The 19,956-nt window shown below is 36.9% G+C and overlaps 1 protein-coding gene across 2 annotated transcripts in view; it reads right to left on the reverse strand.

Annotated features, from left to right (window-relative positions):
• Nucleotides 1–281: 281 nt before the first annotated feature.
• LOC148942934 (uncharacterized) overlaps nucleotides 282–19,956 on the reverse strand; it is a 60,873-nt gene continuing 41,198 nt past the window's right edge. For both annotated transcript variants that reach the window (XM_089102551.1, XM_089102550.1), the window contains exons 14-17: nucleotides 12,020–12,184; nucleotides 4,834–5,004; nucleotides 3,158–3,345; nucleotides 282–685 (exon numbers count right to left, since the gene is read on the reverse strand). In XM_089102551.1, coding sequence (XP_088958677.1) covers nucleotides 372–685; nucleotides 3,158–3,345; nucleotides 4,834–5,004; nucleotides 12,020–12,184 — 838 coding nt within the window. In that variant the 3' untranslated portion in view covers nucleotides 282–371. The remainder of the gene's footprint in view (nucleotides 686–3,157; nucleotides 3,346–4,833; nucleotides 5,005–12,019; nucleotides 12,185–19,956) is intronic.

A 19,956-nucleotide genomic window follows, 5' to 3' on the forward strand; every position in this document is an offset into this window, starting at 1 on the left:
CGAGCAGAACAACACAGAAGTTTAAAAAGACAGCGGAACGGCGGACCTGCAGGGCATCATGGTTGTTTCGGTAGCTGGCATTATTAACAGCTTAAAATTAGCCCTTACACTAGGAAAACAGGAAATTACGGGGAAATTCCCTCTTGATGTATTGCATTCATCTAAAAAAGAAGGAACCTCACTAAGTCTGAAATGCTGCCCACTCCGGTTCTGTTTTTCTTCATCTTTTTTTCTCAGCAAACACTAACATTTATTCCTTTTAAAGTCCAACTACAAAAAAAGAAGTGGCAATGAGTCTCTATTCTACAAATGGAAACATAGTTCAAAAACACATATAATGGTAACTGACGTTATTTACTATTAAAAATTCTTCAATATCTCATATTGCCCATTCCATGTTTATACGCGTCAAAACGTGAATCCACTCCGTAGGGTGGAGGTACACCCATCGGCATTGATGAATGACCATACTGCTGCATTTGAGGAGCCTGCATTGGAGCTCCCATGAGTGGAGCCCTACCCATGCTTGAGGCTCCAACCGAACCATATCTAGAGTCGGATCCCCAGCTCGGTGCTTCAAGGAGAGGCGCTCCTGAAGTCCCACCAGGATACTTTGGAGGCGGGTAGGGATGAGCACTTCTTTCTTCCCAATCTGATCCACCAGAGGGAGGAGGATATCTCGGATCTGAAAATGATCCGATATAAGTCATCCTTTTACAAAGAAGAGAAGTAAATGGAAGCAGAGAAAGAACGAGAGAGAGAAAGAAAGAGAAAGCAAGAAAAAGATAGAAAGAAAGAGAGCGAAAGAAAGTGGGGCAGTAGTTTTTTACAAAACTATGTCAAATCTGTAGGTTTTGAACGGTAATTTGTTCAATTCTAGTGCTTATAGGTGTTTTGTTGGATAGTGACATTGAAGATTCATAAAGCGAACCATTAATCAGTGAAAGACTTGTCGATACACAATTGACGTGTGTCTCAATACATAGTACTCAATGTTTGACATACTCGGTAATACTCAAAGCTCGATGTTTGCTCTATACCCATCAACTAATATATGACTCAGCAATACTCAATGTTTGTCCAATATCCAACAATTGCGTAGACATTCCCACAAAATAATTTCCTATATTCTGCGTACTATATGTATTTACTACTACTACTATTAACAACAAACTGCAACACAAAGCCGCATAATGCCAATAGGGCAACGCACGCTCCTCCTCCGTTTACTCCATATATATTTACGCAAGCTGGAATTACTGCAGTGAGTTAGAACTTAGAATTCATTTAAAATTATAAAGAATATACTGTATTTTTTTCAGAGATATAATAATATAAAACCCAGTAACTTATAGACTGTTTCAAATTGTGTCCGTCGCTTGTTAATCGTGTCCGTCGCGTGAATGGGTCATTTAACTGGGATTAAGAATATAGCTGTTAGTTATTGACGTTTAAACCAAATAATATAGGAAATTAAATACAGTGGAATTTTTGGCTCAGCATGGATGTAATAGGAAAATGCTAACAGTGCAGTGATTCCCAGTAGAACTAGATAAAAATAGCGTCAATTAAAATGAAATCTAGGAACGGAGAAGGGTTATATATTTTATCAAAAATCTATGGGGAAGGCAGGGGAGCAAATTTATCGCTTTTTACAATTTGTCCAATGGAAATATCAAAAAATCATTTTGAATGAAAATACCCCCATTAGAGATAGTTTATAAATCTAGGAGAATGGATCTCCCATCACCGACTGACGCCATTGCTAGATAAATCAAAAACAAGATTAACTTCAAGTCTATTTTAATGGGTTAAAACTCGGATTCTAATTTTAGCCTCACTTTTTCACAATTAGGCTCATTCTTGGTTTTTATTTTTTTGTATTAAAATTAATTTTTTTTTATTAATTTGGAAAAGTAAAAATATAGCCAGAGCAAGGTTGGTCTACATAAGATTAGCCAAAGAATGTATTTTATCTTCTCCTCAACGGAAAGCAAGAAAAAAAGGAAAGTAAATCCAGCTGGCATTTCTGGTTCCAAATAAACTCACTCAATTTAATTCAACCCTAACTACGTTTAATTTAGGTATATTCACACCAAATCCTTTCTGATACAACTAAACTTCCATTTACATAAACGCGAATCAACTCAACAATTAAACTTTAATACATATCTTTTGGTACAACTGATAATGATCTGACTTACGACAATTAATCAATTACGACACTAATTAGTTATACTGAGTGTTTCTGATTTACACCACTTTTAAGTGATTTAACGATAGAGGTTTCAAGCCGATCAGACGCACAAATTCTTTAAACATGTAAGACGTTTTTAGAGTTCACAAACCCCTGAGAAAATCAGTTTTTCAAAGAAAAAAAAGGAAATCCATTCTAAATGAATATTAATTAACAAAGAAAACTTTCAAAATTAATGGAATAATAATAAAAGTAAACTAGGCAGGGATTTCACAAAAGTGAGTTAAATGAGGTTTAGCTGCGCACGATTAGGCTGAATGCGAGCCGGGTTACATTCAGTTGGATTAAACGGAGGCTGACTCAAGTTGAATGAGTTCGCATGAACGGGGTTGAGGTAAATGGGAATGGACTTGAGTGAGGGTTGAGCTTCATGGGATTTAATTGAATAATTTGCATGGTCAGTAATATTTCTATTTTAGCTTTACGATTAACCTAATAAATAGAATATCTCCATGAGCATCTTCTATGAAGTATCTTTGTATAACCTGGCAGTATACCATTTTTAACAGTATAAATTCAAGATTAAATATTTTTTCCTATCTTATGGCAAGGATTTACTATCTTTGTCATCTTCTCCATTTCCACCATTTACCCGTGCCATTTAAACATTTTTGTCTCTCAATTACTCGGACTATCTGTTTTGTCTTTTTTCTACAATTAGCCATGTCTTGATGCTTACTGCAAAATACTTGATTTTCGTTTCAAAATCCACGGAATTGATAATCAAGTATTTTGCAGTAGGCATCAAGACATGGCTAGTTGTAGAAAAAAGACAAAGCAGATAGTCTGAAGACAAGACAGATCTTCTTTTTACTGGACAAACTGGATACGGCAATGGAGGGTATATCACAGGATTTTCCCACAACAGGAAAAGACTGGCACCTGAAAATAGATTCACACCTTTTGGAAGAGCTTCATAGTGTCCTCTGGGGGGATGAGCGACAGAACGAGCATCACGATCTCGAGCAGACTGGGGTGGCATGTCACGACGTCCTCCAGATCTATCCCCGCGAACTTCTTTTGGCTCATATGTATCCAATACTCTTCGTCCTGCATCAGCACCACGCGCGGATGCCTTAGAACCATATCTACAATAATAATAGTATAATATTAAAATGTTATAATTACAATATCGAAATATAATAAAAAGTACTAATTACGAATTATGCTCTCCGCTAAGATTTCTTCATTGAAAAAAGAATGCCGAGCATTCAGAGACACTAAGTAATAGACATCATAATAGTCGGACGGCATCAGTTCAATAAATAAACATGTAATCCTACTGTACATTGGGCCCCCATATTGATGGACAGGGCCAAGTAATGAACTCATATTAATGTTGTTACGGTGCGCACCCGTGACAACACTGCAAACACACGTGCATATAATGTGTATGCACTCTTAATTTGACTTCCCTCAAACAATTTACCACGGCACTAGCAGGGGTGAAGAACAATAGTCACCGAAAGGAGAAACACGCTGAGCGAATAAATTTTGATTCAAACAGATTCAGATGATCTACAAGAAGGTAAGAAGGCTTTGGTAAGACTCGAATCTCATTACTTAGGAAGACTGATTAGAAAAATAAATAAATACATATTTCTAATTAGCATACCTTTATATAATGTTGCTTTTGTTATAATGTTATATAATACTTTTTAATATAATTTGGTTTATTTTCACTTGTTATATAGGTGTCTTTAATTAAATACAGGTTTCATTGGATATTTAGCTGGTTTTGGCTAGATTATCAACTTTCTCCACACGGTCAGCCACTTATAATAAATGACAAAAAAAAGACAAAAAGGATATAATTTTTAACAATAAAGAAAAGGCCAGATTTCAAAGCGCTTCCAAAACAATATTAAATAGTTAAACATAAATCCCCCAACCTTTAAAGGCCATGGAGCCTTTGTGGGAATACTTAATTTGTATGTCTTAACGATTTTTCTGTTATTATTTTTTGTAGGAAAAAAATATACCTTATCTCATATATATAGAACAATGCATATAAGACAAAAATTTGGTTATATCATCAATTATTTTGTTTTACGAGTGGCACTCTTCTTGGCTGACATTTCGGTTCCCTCAATCCAATACTAATTCTTTTCTTATACAGATTTTTTGGATGAGCATCAGGGATGCATCAGCTTCTTACGCTTGCATTGGCTTTTTTTGGGGTCAAACGGCCATATGGTAATTTTTTCGATAATACCTAGGTTGGCAATCATATTGTTGTAGCAAAGTTGTAGACAATTTTAGATTCCACTTTTTTGTTTACTGCAATAGAGAAATATTTAATTGTCGTTTTTAATCCCACAACGACAATACTTAATTGAATATTTAGTGCCATACTTACATATCGCTTTTTGTTGCCATCAAGATATATCTTTGGCTTCAAGAGTTGAATTGGTATCAGGCGAAATTCCAAAATAGAAAAATGAAAAAATCGCCTTAGACACAAGCATATGTTAGAGGTCATCTTATAAATTAATATTTTCTTCCAGTAATAATAATTTTTTGTAAACAATATTTATACTGAGAAATAGTATAGGCCCAAGAAAGGAAAAATTTACCGATCACGAGAGGGCTGTCTCGTTTCTACTCTTCGATCTTCTTTTTTAGCTGAAATTAGAGATCCACGCGAAGTCGAGACATCTTCAACGCGCCGAGAAGAACCCTGTTTCCTATCATCAAATCTTTCGACATTAGCTTTGACTGAGCGATATCTGTCTTCTTCATAAGCTCTGTAAATATAAACCGATATGATTACGGAAACCTAACAGAAAAAGGACACAAAAAATCCGATACTATTAAGCATACGCAATGCACATCTCAAACTTTGGTAACAGGTAACAGGCAATGAATTCCTAGAAAAGCAATGCCGTAATCTAGCGAGTGTCATATGACGGTTGCTAATAACGGCCGTCTTTACGGTGACCAATCTGTGATTTCGTAGAAACTGGTGCGATCGTATGCAATCTTAGTGACTCAGTACTGACTCCAGCAGTGTGTGGTGCATTGGTGAAAAATGGACAATTAGTATATCTGGATGATAGTCATCGAAAGACGAAAAAGAATTGTAGTGCAGAGGGTGCATTTTAAATCTTAGTTTTTCCGCATTTTGTATTTTACTGTGCTCGGTAGAAACACACATGATTTTTGAAGTGTTATCCCAATACTAATCTTCAAATTTTGCTTCAACTTGGATTATCTATACTCTATTGATTTGATATTGTATAACACTTCATAATTTTCAACCTAGTAAATGACTGTCCGTTATTTTCACTGGTTCAAGTCAGGTTTCCACCCATCATTTTGGTGATGTTACTCAACGCAAAAAGAAAAATTCGGTGTGTTGTCAGTTTTATGTGTTTCTTTTGCTGTCTTGGCTTTTCTACAATTAAACATGTCTTGATGCCTGCAACTACTTGATTTGAATTCAAAATCAACGGATCTAGATTTAGTTTGCTGAAGTTACTGTTGTAGATCAGGAACTTAAACCTATCACATGTTAAGTGAATAATTTAGAAATATTGTTCAATTTCCAATAGAGCTGGTATTTACAAATTTTTTAGGTTTTTAATTACAGATCTAAGGCTTTTACTGAACCATTATAACCTTATATTTTACTTCTGTAAGTCAAAGTAGCTAAAAATTACCTCTATAACTCAAAATATTGTAGATAAGTTATCATTTAAACTCCACAAGTCAAAATTTCCCTCTGTATCAAGAAGTTTTTCCAACGGACCTCTGTTAGTCGAAACCCCGGTAGGCTGGATGCAACGTGTAAGCTTTGATATGTATTAATTTTGTTTAACATATTTTCGTATCAGATTCTGTTAATGTCCAGGTGTCTATTTTCAAGCATACTAAATTTATTATTGACATTCCGAAAGTCAATTCTTGATATGTCAAGTCTATAATACGCTAATAAAGTTATTCTTCACTTTGTAATGGCTGTAGGGACTAAATTTAGTGATTAAACCTCTGAAAATTGTAGGGAGTTGACCTCTATAACTCGTTACCTTTACAGTCAAGTTTTATGTAGTGACCTCTATAACTTGGACAATGCATAAGGCAAACTACGACCGCTAGATAACTGTACTGCTTTTCTAGAAAACAATAGCTTTACCGGCATGTGAAAATATGGTTCTGACTTGTGCTGCGGTGATTTGTTAGTAGTAATAGTAGTAAAATTTTATTATCCCTGAATTACTGTTATACAAATATATAATTATCATAATTATCTATTATGCTACAATCCCGGAAAGACTTCATTGCAAAGGTTTGCCCTAGCGACGTAAGCTCCGATTCTCTTACTCTGAAACGTAGCAACGATGACTGGAAGATTCTTGTCCAGTCTCGAGATGCCGCTACCCAACTTGCAGAAGCAATGAAAAGGAAGAACATAACCACTAAAGTCAAAGTTCCCCAGTTTGTCGGTATCATGAAAAGAGTACCCTCATCAGTTAGCGAGAGTGAACTCTGTCAAATTGCTGGTTGCGATAAAGTGGCGCAATGCAGATCTACGAGAGCGCTCAAGTTATTCTATGCAAGTCGACAAACACTTGAAAACGCTATCGCGAACCCGCTGAAGATTTGTTTAGAACTGTTCAGGATTGAAGAGTTCCGCTTTCTACCGAGGAGGTGTTTCAAGTGCCATGCTGTTGGTCATTTAGCAGCTGACTGTTCGCAAACAGAAAGGTGTTCGCGCTGCGGTGGCGATGGTCACAGCTCTAGTAAGGACAACCCATGTAGTAATCCGCAAAAATGCCTAAACTGCGTGCGGCTCTAGTAGACACTCTTGCTACCATGCTGCTTGCCCCTTTAACAAAGCCCAGCCTAACACTAGCACGTAAATGGAAAATCGAATATTCTGCTGGAATATGAACGGTAAAGTGTTGGACAGAATCCCCTTTCTAACTGACCTTTCTAAAGAATATAACTGTATTTGCATACAGGAACACTTTCTGACCGATGATAGTGTAAACCTTCTAAAGTTTTCCTCGGATATGCATTACCTCGTTCAACCTGCGCGAAGATCTGGGACTCGGGGTCGTCCCTCTGGTGGCCTAGCCATAATCACGCGCTCTAACTCGGGGCCCCCAGTGTGTGTCGAGCAGATTGAATGGTTCCAAGCTGCCAAAATGCATGGCGTGTTTTTCGTAAATGTTTATTTACCAACCAATTATAATGACATCGCTTCAGAAAAGAAGTTTGCAAAAGCATGCCAGAAGCTCGGAAAGTGCCTCCTCAGTGTAGTCCAGAAATCATGCCCTGTTATAATTCTTGGTGACTTTAACTGCAATCTCGACGATCTTTCCTGCCCTCGGGCTGTACTATTGCTGAACGCCTTACCAAGCGGATTTAAAGTTGCTAAGAAGGATAAGTGCTATTCCTATATCAGTACCGCAAAAACCGTCTCAAATCTTGATCATGTAGTAACTTACAAACTGGACCTAGAGTCAGTCTCGGTTGGATCTGACGGTGCCTATTCGGATCATTTACCTCTCTCTTTTGCAAGACCAGCCGTCAGTCCCCAGCGTGCTCCAAAAACCAAGCCTGAGCCAACACGTGATTGGAAAAAAGTAGTCCGTGAGCAGTTCCAGCTCAATTGTGAACAAATTTTGAAGAAAATTAAAGTGCCTTTCCACCTCCTACAGTGGGATTGTGGCCTAACGGAAAGCGAGATACGCCTGCAACTGAACATGTATTTCTGCGAAATTTGCCACTCCTTGAGAGTAGCTGAAAGGGTTGCTGTCCCATTACGTAGCGTCCGACGTGGGTCGCGAGTGAAAGGATGGGCCTCTAACAGTGAGCTTGTGAAGGCAAGAGCAGCTGCCAAGTTCTGGCTGGGGGTTTGGCACGAGTGCGACCGGCCAAGAAGCGGGGTAGTCAATGAATTGCGGGTTTATACAAAACGGCGGTTCGCGAAAGAGCTACGAAAACATCGTAGTAGCCTTAAACGAGAAACAGTTTCAAAAATCATTGAAAACCCTAATTTGGTCTGGAAGCTCCATGCCAGGCCTGTAGAAAGTACGGGACAAAATGCTAGTGATATTGATGAGGAAATATGGGTAGATTATTTTGCTGCTGAATTCTCCCCACCAGATGAAGTGAAAAATAAAAAGTTTAGCGAAGAGCTCGATCAGCTTATGACGAAAGAGAATAATTACCTCGTGATTTCTAGTGCGAAAATAACCCACCTTTGTCAAAATTTAAAGAAGAAATTATCCGCCGGTGCCGACCAAATCTGTGCTCTACACCTACTGAATGGTGGTCCAATTCTATCGGAGCATTTAGCAATAGCTTACCAAATTATACTAACACATGGTATTGTACCTGACATTTTCTGTTTAGGTGTGATCACTCCAGTTTTGAGAAGGGGTAAACCTGATCATGAACCATCATCATATAGACACATTACTGTATCATCTGTGTTTTGCAAGCTCTTTGAAAAGCTCATAATTTCGGACATTAAAGCTAGTTGCAAAGTGCCTCCCCACCAGTTTGGATTCCAAGCTGGCTTAGGATGTGCCCATGCCTTGCATGTAGTTGCAAATGTTCTACTGGATGCCCACATTTCGAAAGAAAGCCTAGCTATAGGTGAATATGATGTACGGCGGGCTTTTGATTCGGGTATCCATTCTCAGAATATGGTTGAGCTGAGAAAGTCCGGAGTTGACCGTGCTATTGTCAAACCCTTGAATGACATGTATAGTAGGCTCAAGGTCCATATTAAACTGTCAGGTAAATCAAGTCGTAGGTTTGCTGTGGTGAAGAAAGGTATAAAACAGGGAGCCGTATCATCACCTGATCTGTTCAACAACAGCATATCGACGGCCCAGTCAAAAGTGGCCCCTTGCTGTATTTTTAAAGGCATTGACGTGTCCCTCGTTGGGTTTGCAGATGACCTTCTAAATTTTTCAAGAATTTTGTCTTCTTTGGAATCTAACTTTAAAATTTTGGAGATGGAGTATGATGAAATTGGGTTGAGTTTTAATGTGACAAAATGTGAAGTACTGTTATTTAACTGGAATGCCTCTCAACCCGAAATCCAACTGGGGTCACAGGTGGTCATGCCCTCTAAGTCAATTGTATACCTGGGTCTGCCGATCGGTGAAACTCTTCAGCATACACGAGCACTGCTTGTAAAGCACATCGAGAAGAAGATCAGGTCAGCTTATGGAGCTTCGGTTTCCTCTAAGCGTAATCTAAATAGGTCGCTGCGTGCACAAATATTTGTTGCTGTTGCCTTACCCCATGTTCTTTACGTTTCGCCGTTCTGGAAGTTACTTACAAATTCGAATAAAGTAACTATAAGAAGAATATTCTTCAGGTACCTCAAGTTCCTACTGGAGATGCCATTAAGAACAAGTAATTCTTACCTAACGAGGCGGTATTCAGTACCTGACCCATTTACTGCGGTGGAAGCATGTCTTGAAAAGTACCGTGATAGAGTAGAAGCGAGTAACCACCAGTGGACCGCCATTCTTACATAGTTGTATTATAGTTCCTTCGTGATTATTTTCATTTCAAGAAGTTTCGTTGTGTTTTGTATGTGCGTTTTCTTCTCTTTTGTTTTTTATCCGTCTTTTGTTCAATTGTGACGGGTTTTTCCAATATATTTATTATTATTTTATTTATTATGCAGTCAAACGTACCACCAACATATGATATCTTGGTGCTATTATTGATGAATGCCTTAGTTATAACTTTAGACCACTCGCATTTGGTATATTGTGTGAATATATAGTCTATAAAGTTTTCAGTTCATTTGAAGCAATTACATATGACACACAATGACACTATGAGTTGACTGGAGATAGTAAAGAAACATTGGTTAAATCTCAATATTTACAGTTAAATATTATCTCTCTGTCAGGTCTAGGAAAAATTTATCCTGCATTCTTCATGTATAAGTATTATTCCAACTTAGTTCAAAGGGGTTTCTTAAATTTATTGATTTCTGGCGATGAAGTACACAATTATCGCACGCGATATGCTAATAATGTAAGGACACCGAACTGGATCTTTAATTCCAATACGTCATATTGGGGCAAATACTACTACTACTACTAACAACGCACTGCAGCATCAAGTCGCCAAGCACATAACAATGTACGGTCCTTCTACATCCTCGTCTATTTAAAGCCTCCTTTTTAAACCCTTCCACGAAGCTCCCATTTCTCTTAAATATTTCCTTACATCCTCCCATCCCATTCGGGGAGGACCGGCTTGTCGTTTTGGGCCCCAGATGGCTGGCCGACAAGGACAATCTTCCGGCAATCTGTCATCCTTCATCCACAGAACATGTTTGGAATAGTTTCATTCTCAAGTCCCCCCCCCCTCCGACCGAAAAAGCTTAATTTTTTTTGCTGGATGAAAGCAGGGGTTTTTTTGGGTGTGTTGGTAAATGGAATGAATTATTTTTAGGAAGGGTTGTTACGACCAGGAGCCGCGCAAGTGCAGGTTTTTTTTCTAAACATTCATCATTACCCCAACGGAACCTACTGTTCAGACAGCTCGTCTGGCAGTATAGCTGCAGGTACCCGATTAATGACGACACACACAAATTATAAACATAGCCAATTATTATGCAAGATTTATAAAATCTTAAGACAAAATTCCCTATTAAGTCATTATCTGCTAAAGGGTAAAAAAAAGTTACAAAAATCACCTTTTTTTTAACAAAATGTTCATAATTGCAAGGAAAAAGGGAGAACTCTTCTATCTATTCTCTAAATGAGGTTGATCTCTTCTATGATCAATTCAAAACAGTACATAATAAGAAAAAAGCTACTTTCTGACCCACGATAAAAGATAAAGGAGAATTTCATAAAAATTAAAAAATTACTATATTAAATTTTACCGGTTGGGAAGAACTAAGATATGTGACCCCCGTCCCTCCATAATATTAAAGGTGGATCAAGGTGGATGAAAGTGATGGATTGAATGAGATAGTAATTATAAAACATAATTTCCCAACAACAATAATTATAGTTAGTAAGGCATATTAGTATCAACACTAACAACTCACCACAACACAAAGCCACCTGAGGCCAACACAGCTACGTACGCTCCTCCTCCGTCCCTATCTATTTAAAACCCCCTCTTTACACCCTCCCAGGAAGTTCCCGTTCCCTTTAAATCTTTTTTATGACCCCCCCCCCCCCAACCGCGGACGACCTGTTTTCCATTTAGCCCTAGACGGTTGGCCGAAAAGGATAATCTTCGGCAATCTGCCCTCCTTCATCCGCATATTATTTTCTTAATTCACGCTATCAGGAATGTTGAACCGCACCTAATTCACCTGACTTTTCTCAGGAAGGTAGGTTTGATTAGCGATCTTGGATCATTTTAAATGAGGCTTGGATCTTATATTGATTACAAGATAGATGGGCTCATATACACTTTGTAAGGTGGAACGGGCTAACAATTTGAAGAATAGAGAATTACATTAAGTATATACTTCAGATGGAATAGCTATATCTTCTTCTCTTCTGATCACATATCAATGGGAGAACAGATCCATTTAAGGGCCCTTGTGTCCGAGCTCTCTCGGCTTTTGACTATTCCTATATATTTGAATAGGATGTTTAAGAACTTAAAGAACTGATTTCCTAATGGAAAAGGGCTATTACAAGCTGTGAGACGTGAATTCACGTTTCTTAATAATAAATCAAGAAACATACAAAATGTCATTTTTACACAGTCAAATGAAATAACTATTCCCACCCTCAAACAAGGAAAAATTACCTGGATTTGCTTGAGGCTTCATATCTTGCAGAAGCTGCAGCAGAAGGACCATAACGGTCAAGAGGCTGCTCAAGGGCCGGACGTTTCTTCTCTGGATAGTAAAGATCCTCAGTAGCGTGACGCTTAGGAGCTGTGACAGCTGCAGCACGGCGAGCCTCTTCTAAGCTAAAAAAGGAACATTCAACCATGAGAAATACATTTAGGTGTGTATATAAATACACATCATATTCAGTAACAGTGGCGCTTGTTTTTTTCTATTTCTTTCGGATATTATTAGGAGCATTTGATGAGACTAGACATCAAGATAAAATAGGGCTTCTCCATGGATCTCCAATCTTTTCAGCTTTGTTGGGAAAAAAAAAGATAAAAAGATTCGATCAATATTTACTTTTTCAAATCTATACCAGCCAAATGTAACTAAATGTGCTTTTAAAAAGCTGATTCACAAATCCAAAGCCAAATCAAACTCATATCTCCAAGTAATATTCGTTATCTAAAAAAAGTCCACAACAAAATACTCATTTTACTTTATTCAAGGAATTCAAGCCAGAATTTCTGGTTGGGTCTTCCCCCAATATTTAAAAAATGAAATCGCAATAGCTATCTGAAATTTAAGGTGACTGACATAGTAAGTGTTATCAAGTGGGCGCCAAGAAGTTCAGGCTTGAGTGAGTGCTTCTCAAAATTTTCTAAATAATTTCTCCTCGTAAAACTACTAATTCTTAGTTGAATCTGAACAAAAGTTACTATTTCGAAAACAGTTTTACATAGAATGGGGTATGATTCGCTAATAACTAATATTTTTTTTACACGTTCGTATTCCCCCATCCCCCCGAAAAAATTATGCATGTATCCGTTCCCAACAAATTATACTTAGTAAGGTATATGAAAAAGGAATCCAACACCCAAAGATGCAACACTGATCCGCGTTTTCAGGCTCAGCGGGTTCGAACACGGGTTGTTTTCGTCTAGTTTCAAGTTTCTAGTTTTTCGTCTAGTTTTGTCTAGTTTCAGCGGGTTCGAAGCTTCAACCCCGTGTTTGATACACTAGATGCACTGCTGCACAACGCTTGATGCACTAGACGCGAACAACCCGTGTTTAAAGACGGGTTGTTCACGGATCAGCAGGTTCGAACACGGGTTGTTCTCGTCTAGTGCATTAAGCGTTGTGCATCAGTGCATCTAGTGTATCAAACACGGGGTTGAAGCTTCGAGCCCGCTGAAACTAGACAAAACTAGACGAGAAACTTGAAACTAGACGAGAACAACCCGTGTTCGAACCCGCTGAGCCTGAAAACGCGGCTCTGTTTACATAAAAATAAAAAATACGTTAATTAATTTGTTCAAAAGAAATGGAACTGAAAATTTTTTCTGTTATTACCTCTTTTATTTACATAATTGCGTAAATCGTCTGGAATTTTCAAACGATCAATATAGGATTCATACCCAGTAGTTGGAGACCTTCTCACTGTCTCAACAGTCAAATCATCATAAAAAAAAAATCTACGTTACCACCTAAAAATTAAAACGTTTTTTTTCTCCATTTGATTTGTCTAAGTTTTCTCAATAAGTTTGCCATTAGCTTGAATATTTTAGCCATATATCAAGCTAAATGCACTGATAGTTAATAGTGGAGCCTATCATAGATTGTACTGAAGCCAAGGTCCAACAATATGAAGCAAACAATATACTTTATTTGTGACATTCATAATTTTATAGCCAATAAATGTTAAGATTCAATAGGGATTTTGAAGCCGTTCATTGCATAATGTTGAGCGCGATTTAAAACATACAAGTCTCATAAGGAAATCGAATTCATAGGCGATCTCCGCTTCTACACCGCGTAGGTGATGTTTTGGGCGATATTTAACTAAGATTGCTTCTACATGCCATTTTTCAGATTGCATCGAATGGTGCAGATAAGAAGACATCTTGGAAATAGTTAAATGACATTCCCAAAATGAAAAAAAGCTGTTTTTCGCCCCAACCTTACGGCAGCGGGAATTAAACCCCGGGCCCCGTACTACTAAGCAGAGCATCAATCTACAATGCTACAGCAGGGTAAATACTCGCAGATATTGCATAAAAACTTCGTTACAAACTATGTACATTTTTTTATTGCTGGTCTTCAAGCAAAAATTACTCGCACAGTTAATGACCTTTAAGGGACAGTAATTAAAAGATATCCCTAATTAGGATGAGTGGTCTCGACCTTTGATTGTAGATCTAAATATTTTAGGAAGCGCTCTACACGTAGGGATGCAGTTGCTACACTCATTCATTCCTGAAAAGTTAAAACTTCTCAATATACGAGGTGTACAAGACAGGGACATCCAGGTTAGATAAGTTTCGTGAGTCGTATACTATGATCCAGGAGTCTTTTAAATGAGGGTATCTCATCCCCCCTGACCTGATTGCTTTGAACCACCCCTATCTGAGGCTAAGGGTAGGAAGTTTAAGCTTTCAGGGAATGTTTAGGGGGATGTTGAGCAAAATAAAAACACACTCTGTACAAGCAGGCTATCAAAAGAGCGTATCAGCAGCGTCCCAAGAATGGTCTAAGGTATAAAGATGAAACTTTCAGGACATTTTAAGGGGGATGTTGAACAAGGCAAAATGCAAAACTTGCATACTACTGCAACTACAAACACTACTACTACTACTGATACTACAACTACTACTGCAAGTGCTACGGCTACAACTACTAATACAACAACTACTACTAGTACTACTGAAGCTAAGGGTATTACAGTGAAACTTTCAAGGAGTGTTGAAGAAAATGTTGAACTAAATTGAAACACACTATGTGGATGCAGGTTATTAAAAGGTCGTAACAGCTTTATATCAGGAAAATCTCCGAGTATTGTTTTGAAACTTTCAGTGTATGTTAAGAGGGATGTTGAACCATCCAATCGGTACTACAGTATATGCCTACTAGCCCTACTACTAATACTACTATTGAGGCTAAGGGTATTAAGGAGACAAGGGAATTTTCAAGCCAATATATTTCCCTCGTCGTTCAAGCCAAGAGACGGTAAGTTTCCTATGTAGGGGTTTCAGACAAGGCAATTCTAATACTGTGCTTCTTGTTTTGATCTGACACTTTTCTTTAGGAGTTATGGGCATTGTATTTCTTTGTATTGAACGTGATCGTCTCTTACTAGGTTGCTAGCTACCGCTGCAACCATGACCTGGTAAAAAATACAAAAAAATTCATCGAGGTAGATATACCAACCCTATGCTTAATGACGAAGTTTGCATCCAACCTCTTAATTTAATGAAGGAATTTTTATTGTAGATATTATTCTATATCAATGACGTCATCCGAAACTATACAAGAGACGAGTAAATTGTATATCATGACATCATATACAAGATGTCATTGTTAAATCTTATAAATCAACATGTCAGGTCGGCAGAGTGGTTCGGGCTGCCGGTCCCAAAGAAAATTACGCTAGGTAATTTGTTACGGTATTATTTATATAGTGTGTATATGTATGTATGTATGTAATAACGTTAGGTAATGCTTAAAAAGGTTAGGTAATTTGGGGCGTGGGGCTGTCACGCTGATCTCCACACCTGACCAAATTTTTATTCAAATAAACAAAAAATAACTGAGTCATTGTAAAATCTCACAAATCCATCTGTTACGCTATCGCGCTTATCTCCACACCTGACCAAATTTTTATTCAAATGTACAAAAAATAACTAAGTCATTGTTAAATCTTACAAATTTATGTTAGGTTGGTAGAATGATTTGGGCTTCCAGTCCCTGATTTAAATGTACCGAGCATTTCATGGGGAGGGACGGATCTCAATTGTCACCCACGAACTAATTTTTGTTCAAAAATTTCCGTTCAAATAAGCCCTCTCGCCAAGTTCGATACAATCATCCCTTATAAAAAAAAATACAAATAAACACGCGTAAGTGATCTTTCTTCTGGCAAAAAAAAAAAAAAATAAATTCCACATTTTTGCAGATAGGAGCTTGAAACCTCTATAGTAAGGTTCTCTGATACGCTGTATCTGATGGTGTGATTTTCATTAAGATTCAATGACTTTTAGGGGGTGTTTTCTCCTTTTTTGAAAATAAGGCAAATTTTCTCAGGCTCGTAACTTTTGATTGGTAAGAGTAAACTTGATGAAACTTAAATATTTAAATTCAGCATAAAAATAAAATGCTTTTGATAGATCTATTGAGACGGGTCGCTCTTACTATAATTCGTTACCGCGAACTGTTTGATTTTCAATTACTAAATTTTGTTCTTTACTCTTAAGAAATGACGTCAGTTGCAGCTGGGGTTTATTTTATGCTATATGATTACAAACAGGAAAAGTCTACGGCTTTTTCTTCTTCCAAAGAGTAAAAGACGAACCTCAAATAATCAAGTAGCTAACTAAGTTCAATGTATGCAATGGTTTGTTATCCCAATGATCGTCTTTTAATGTAAAACTAGGTTGAAAGCTACAGCTGCAACCTGGATCCACTTAGTATAGGCTAGAGTTCGTTCTTTATTATAATTTTGATCAAACACTATTTTTAGGAGTTGTGGGCTATTGTATTTCTTAGTATTGGGCGTGATCGTCTTTCACTAGTTGCAAGCTACTGCTCCAACCAAGATTTCTCTTTAAACAGACCATATTGTTCATTTTATAACACTATTTATTGACCCCGTTGGGCAAAGGCTAGCGTGATCTGCTGTTAACCGAAATGTTGGTGGTTCAAGCCCACCCACGGTCGACTTCTTTTATTCGGTAATTAAGCTATCACTATAGCCATGATACTGATGGTACTTACAAAATTCCCATTTATAGTATCGATCCTTTACGTAATTTCCCTTTTTTTCAAAAATAAGGCATATTTTTCAGGCTCGTAACTTTTGATGCCTATAACTGAACTTGTTGAAACTTGCATATTTAAAATAATCATAAAAATCCGATTCTTTTGATGTATCTATTGGTATCAAAATTTCATTTTTTAGAGTTTCGGTTACAATTGAGACGAGTCGATCTTCCTATACAGTTCGTTACCACGAACTGTTTGATTGCTTCAAAAATCAAATATCTTTGAAAAGTTCGCAGTATGAAGACATCAAAAATGCAGTTTTTTTTGTCAAAATTGATTCTATCTTAAAAACTATTTTATTTTTATTTACAAAGGCACTAGATGTAGCAATTTCCTTTAAAATTAGCCATTATACAGTTCTCTATGATTTTTCAGTGCCCAGCTAGCTGAGGAGGAAAAAAAACGGAAAGAAAAAAAGATGCCGTAATTGGAGAACATCGTGGTTACAGCCAATTTTCTTGATTTTCAAGCCAATATATTTTCCTTGTTATTCAAGCCAAGGGACGGTAATTTTGCTATATAGAGCTTTTGGGCAATGCGGTTCTAATAGCGTAGTTCTTGTTTTAATCTGGATCTATTTTTAGGAGTTATGGGTTACTTTAGTTTTTACTATAGGGTGTGGTAGTCTCTTACTAGGTTGCTAGCTACCACTGCAACCCGGATAAACAAAAATAATCAAGTCATTGTTAAATATTACAAATCATCATGTTAGGTCCACATCGTGGTTTGGACTTCCTGTCAATGAGTTAAGTGCTCTCAAGATAAACTTAGGGATTTTTGAAGACCACGCTGCCTTTCCATGACGTACAAATAACGTTCAATAAACACAAATTCTTTTATTTGACAGTGAAACAACAAGAAAAATATCTGGATATTTCGATCACATATACAGTGGCCGTCATCAGCAGATAAACTATTTATATTTTCTTGTTGTTTCATTGTCAAATAAAAGCATTTGTCCCTATTAAACCGCTATTTGTAAGTTAGATAAACTTCCATGTACATTTCTGAAGCTCGTGTAGGAAGCCATAATTCATTATTACATAGCGAACAATATACTTTATTTGTCACGTTCCATGATTTTATAGCCAATAAATGTTGAGCTTTGCAACTGATTTTGTAGCCTTTTATTGCACTGTGGAAACATTCGTTACATCATATTCAATATGTTAACTTAGCACAATTAAACGTGCTGAGCTTTAATATAACCTAGTGATAGAGAAGGCACCCAACCCAACCTATAAAAATTATGAAAACGACATATATATAGCATTGCACCTGAGACGGTTTTGGTTATATACAAAAATACAAAAAAAAAACCAGTATATTACGGTCGTTGTTTGACTTGGCACAATTTTGGTTCCATAACCATTCTTTTGGCACCATTCCTGTCAGCTTTAAGAATGCATATGAAATCCAAGGTCTATAGACCAACGTTAATCTAAATATATTTAGCCAAAAATTTCCAAATATAAAGTGCACGCGGAAAAGCCGACATATTTCATTTAGTTTTATTTACTTTTGAGATATACTTAAGCTAAAAACTTAGTTGAAGATGAACACACGAAATTTTTGAATAAAAATCAGTGCAAAAATGTCGCAACAACTAAGTTTCTTCTTTTTCCATGATCATTTTATTTACAAAAAGAGGATCATCAAAAGTTATCCCCACATTCAAATTGATCAGCCAAAAGGATATCGAGACAAATGAAAAAATCGAAAAAAGGGGATTTTGGAATATTCTACCTATATCCCAGAATGCATGTAGAATATATTTAGTGCAGCATCAAAGATTTCGTGGTAACAAACTGTAAGTAATAATAACAATTAATTGTAATTTTTTAAATGTAATAATTTTGATAACAATTAACACAATAAAATAATCGACTTTTTATAATGATTCAGAATATATAGATTTCTTTAAGTTTAATCTCACACATCAAGCACTACGAGCCTGAGAAAATTCACCTGATTTTCACAAAATGGCAGAAAATCCCCAAAATGGTTAGTGATCTTAATGAAAATTAAATTCAGCACATTAGAGAAACCTAGTTCAAGCACCATCTCCAAAAATGTGGAGTTTTGATTTTTTTTTTTTTTTTTTTTTTACCCAGAAGGAATTTCACAGATGCGTGTTTATTTGTATTTTGTTGTTCTTTTCTTTATTGTGTGTTTCCCAGGGTGATCGTATTGAACCATAGGTCCTAGGAGATCGAGAACGTTCTCATTCAACGTAAATTAAAAGTACTAGAGGCCTTTTATAGAGACCAAGAAGTTGTCACACGGGAAAGTTTTTTCTGCCATTTTGTGGCACCAAGCTACGATTTTGTCCCATGGAGGACCAAGTTGCTATCGATAGAAAAAATCGTTCTAAAAGTATAAATAACTATATATTGAGCTTCCCAGTTCCGGAGAAAGTAATGGCACACAGTCTCGCATTCCTTCCTGAAAAGTCACTTAGTCTATAAAAGTAAAGGCACTTCAGACGAGAAAATCTTGATATGCACCAAGTGGATGATAGCCAATACTTTTTCTTCTCAACAGGGCTTCATCATTTTTAAAAGCAGCTTTCTTTATTAAAACTATTGCTTGCTTATTTCTTGATTGGTTTTGACTCAAGAGTTTGACTCCTTGCTGTACCAGACCAATTCCATGGAAAGTCTACAGTTACACTAATTTTATTTTTTCAAGTTATTTTTTTTAAACCTTTATGATAACCCCCCCCCATATGACTTTAACCCTACTATGATAACTCAACCCCCAAAAATATGAAAAAGAATTAGATAAATAAAAATGTAAAAACAAACACTATAGGGTATTCTACACCATACACTCTGCCTATATTTTGGAATATAGGTAGAATATTCCACAGCCCCTTATTTTATTTATCACACTTTCTCTTTGGCTAGTCAATATTGTATGTTGGGGGAATTTACCAGGGGGGGGGGTAAAAGAGGGGATACGCCTAGCACCCCCCCCCCCCAAAAAAAAAGGAACGGCCAAGAAAGACTGAGTAAAAAAGAAGAAGAAACAACAATAGAAAAACATACTTCTACAACTACGAATATGGAACAAACAGATATGGGGTTTG

Source organism: Artemia sp. Qi Xiang Cuo, chromosome 16 (assembly GCF_049724085.1).
Source record: "Artemia sp. Qi Xiang Cuo chromosome 16, ASM4972408v1, whole genome shotgun sequence".
NCBI classification, from domain to species: Eukaryota; Metazoa; Arthropoda; class Branchiopoda; order Anostraca; family Artemiidae; genus Artemia; species Artemia sp. Qi Xiang Cuo.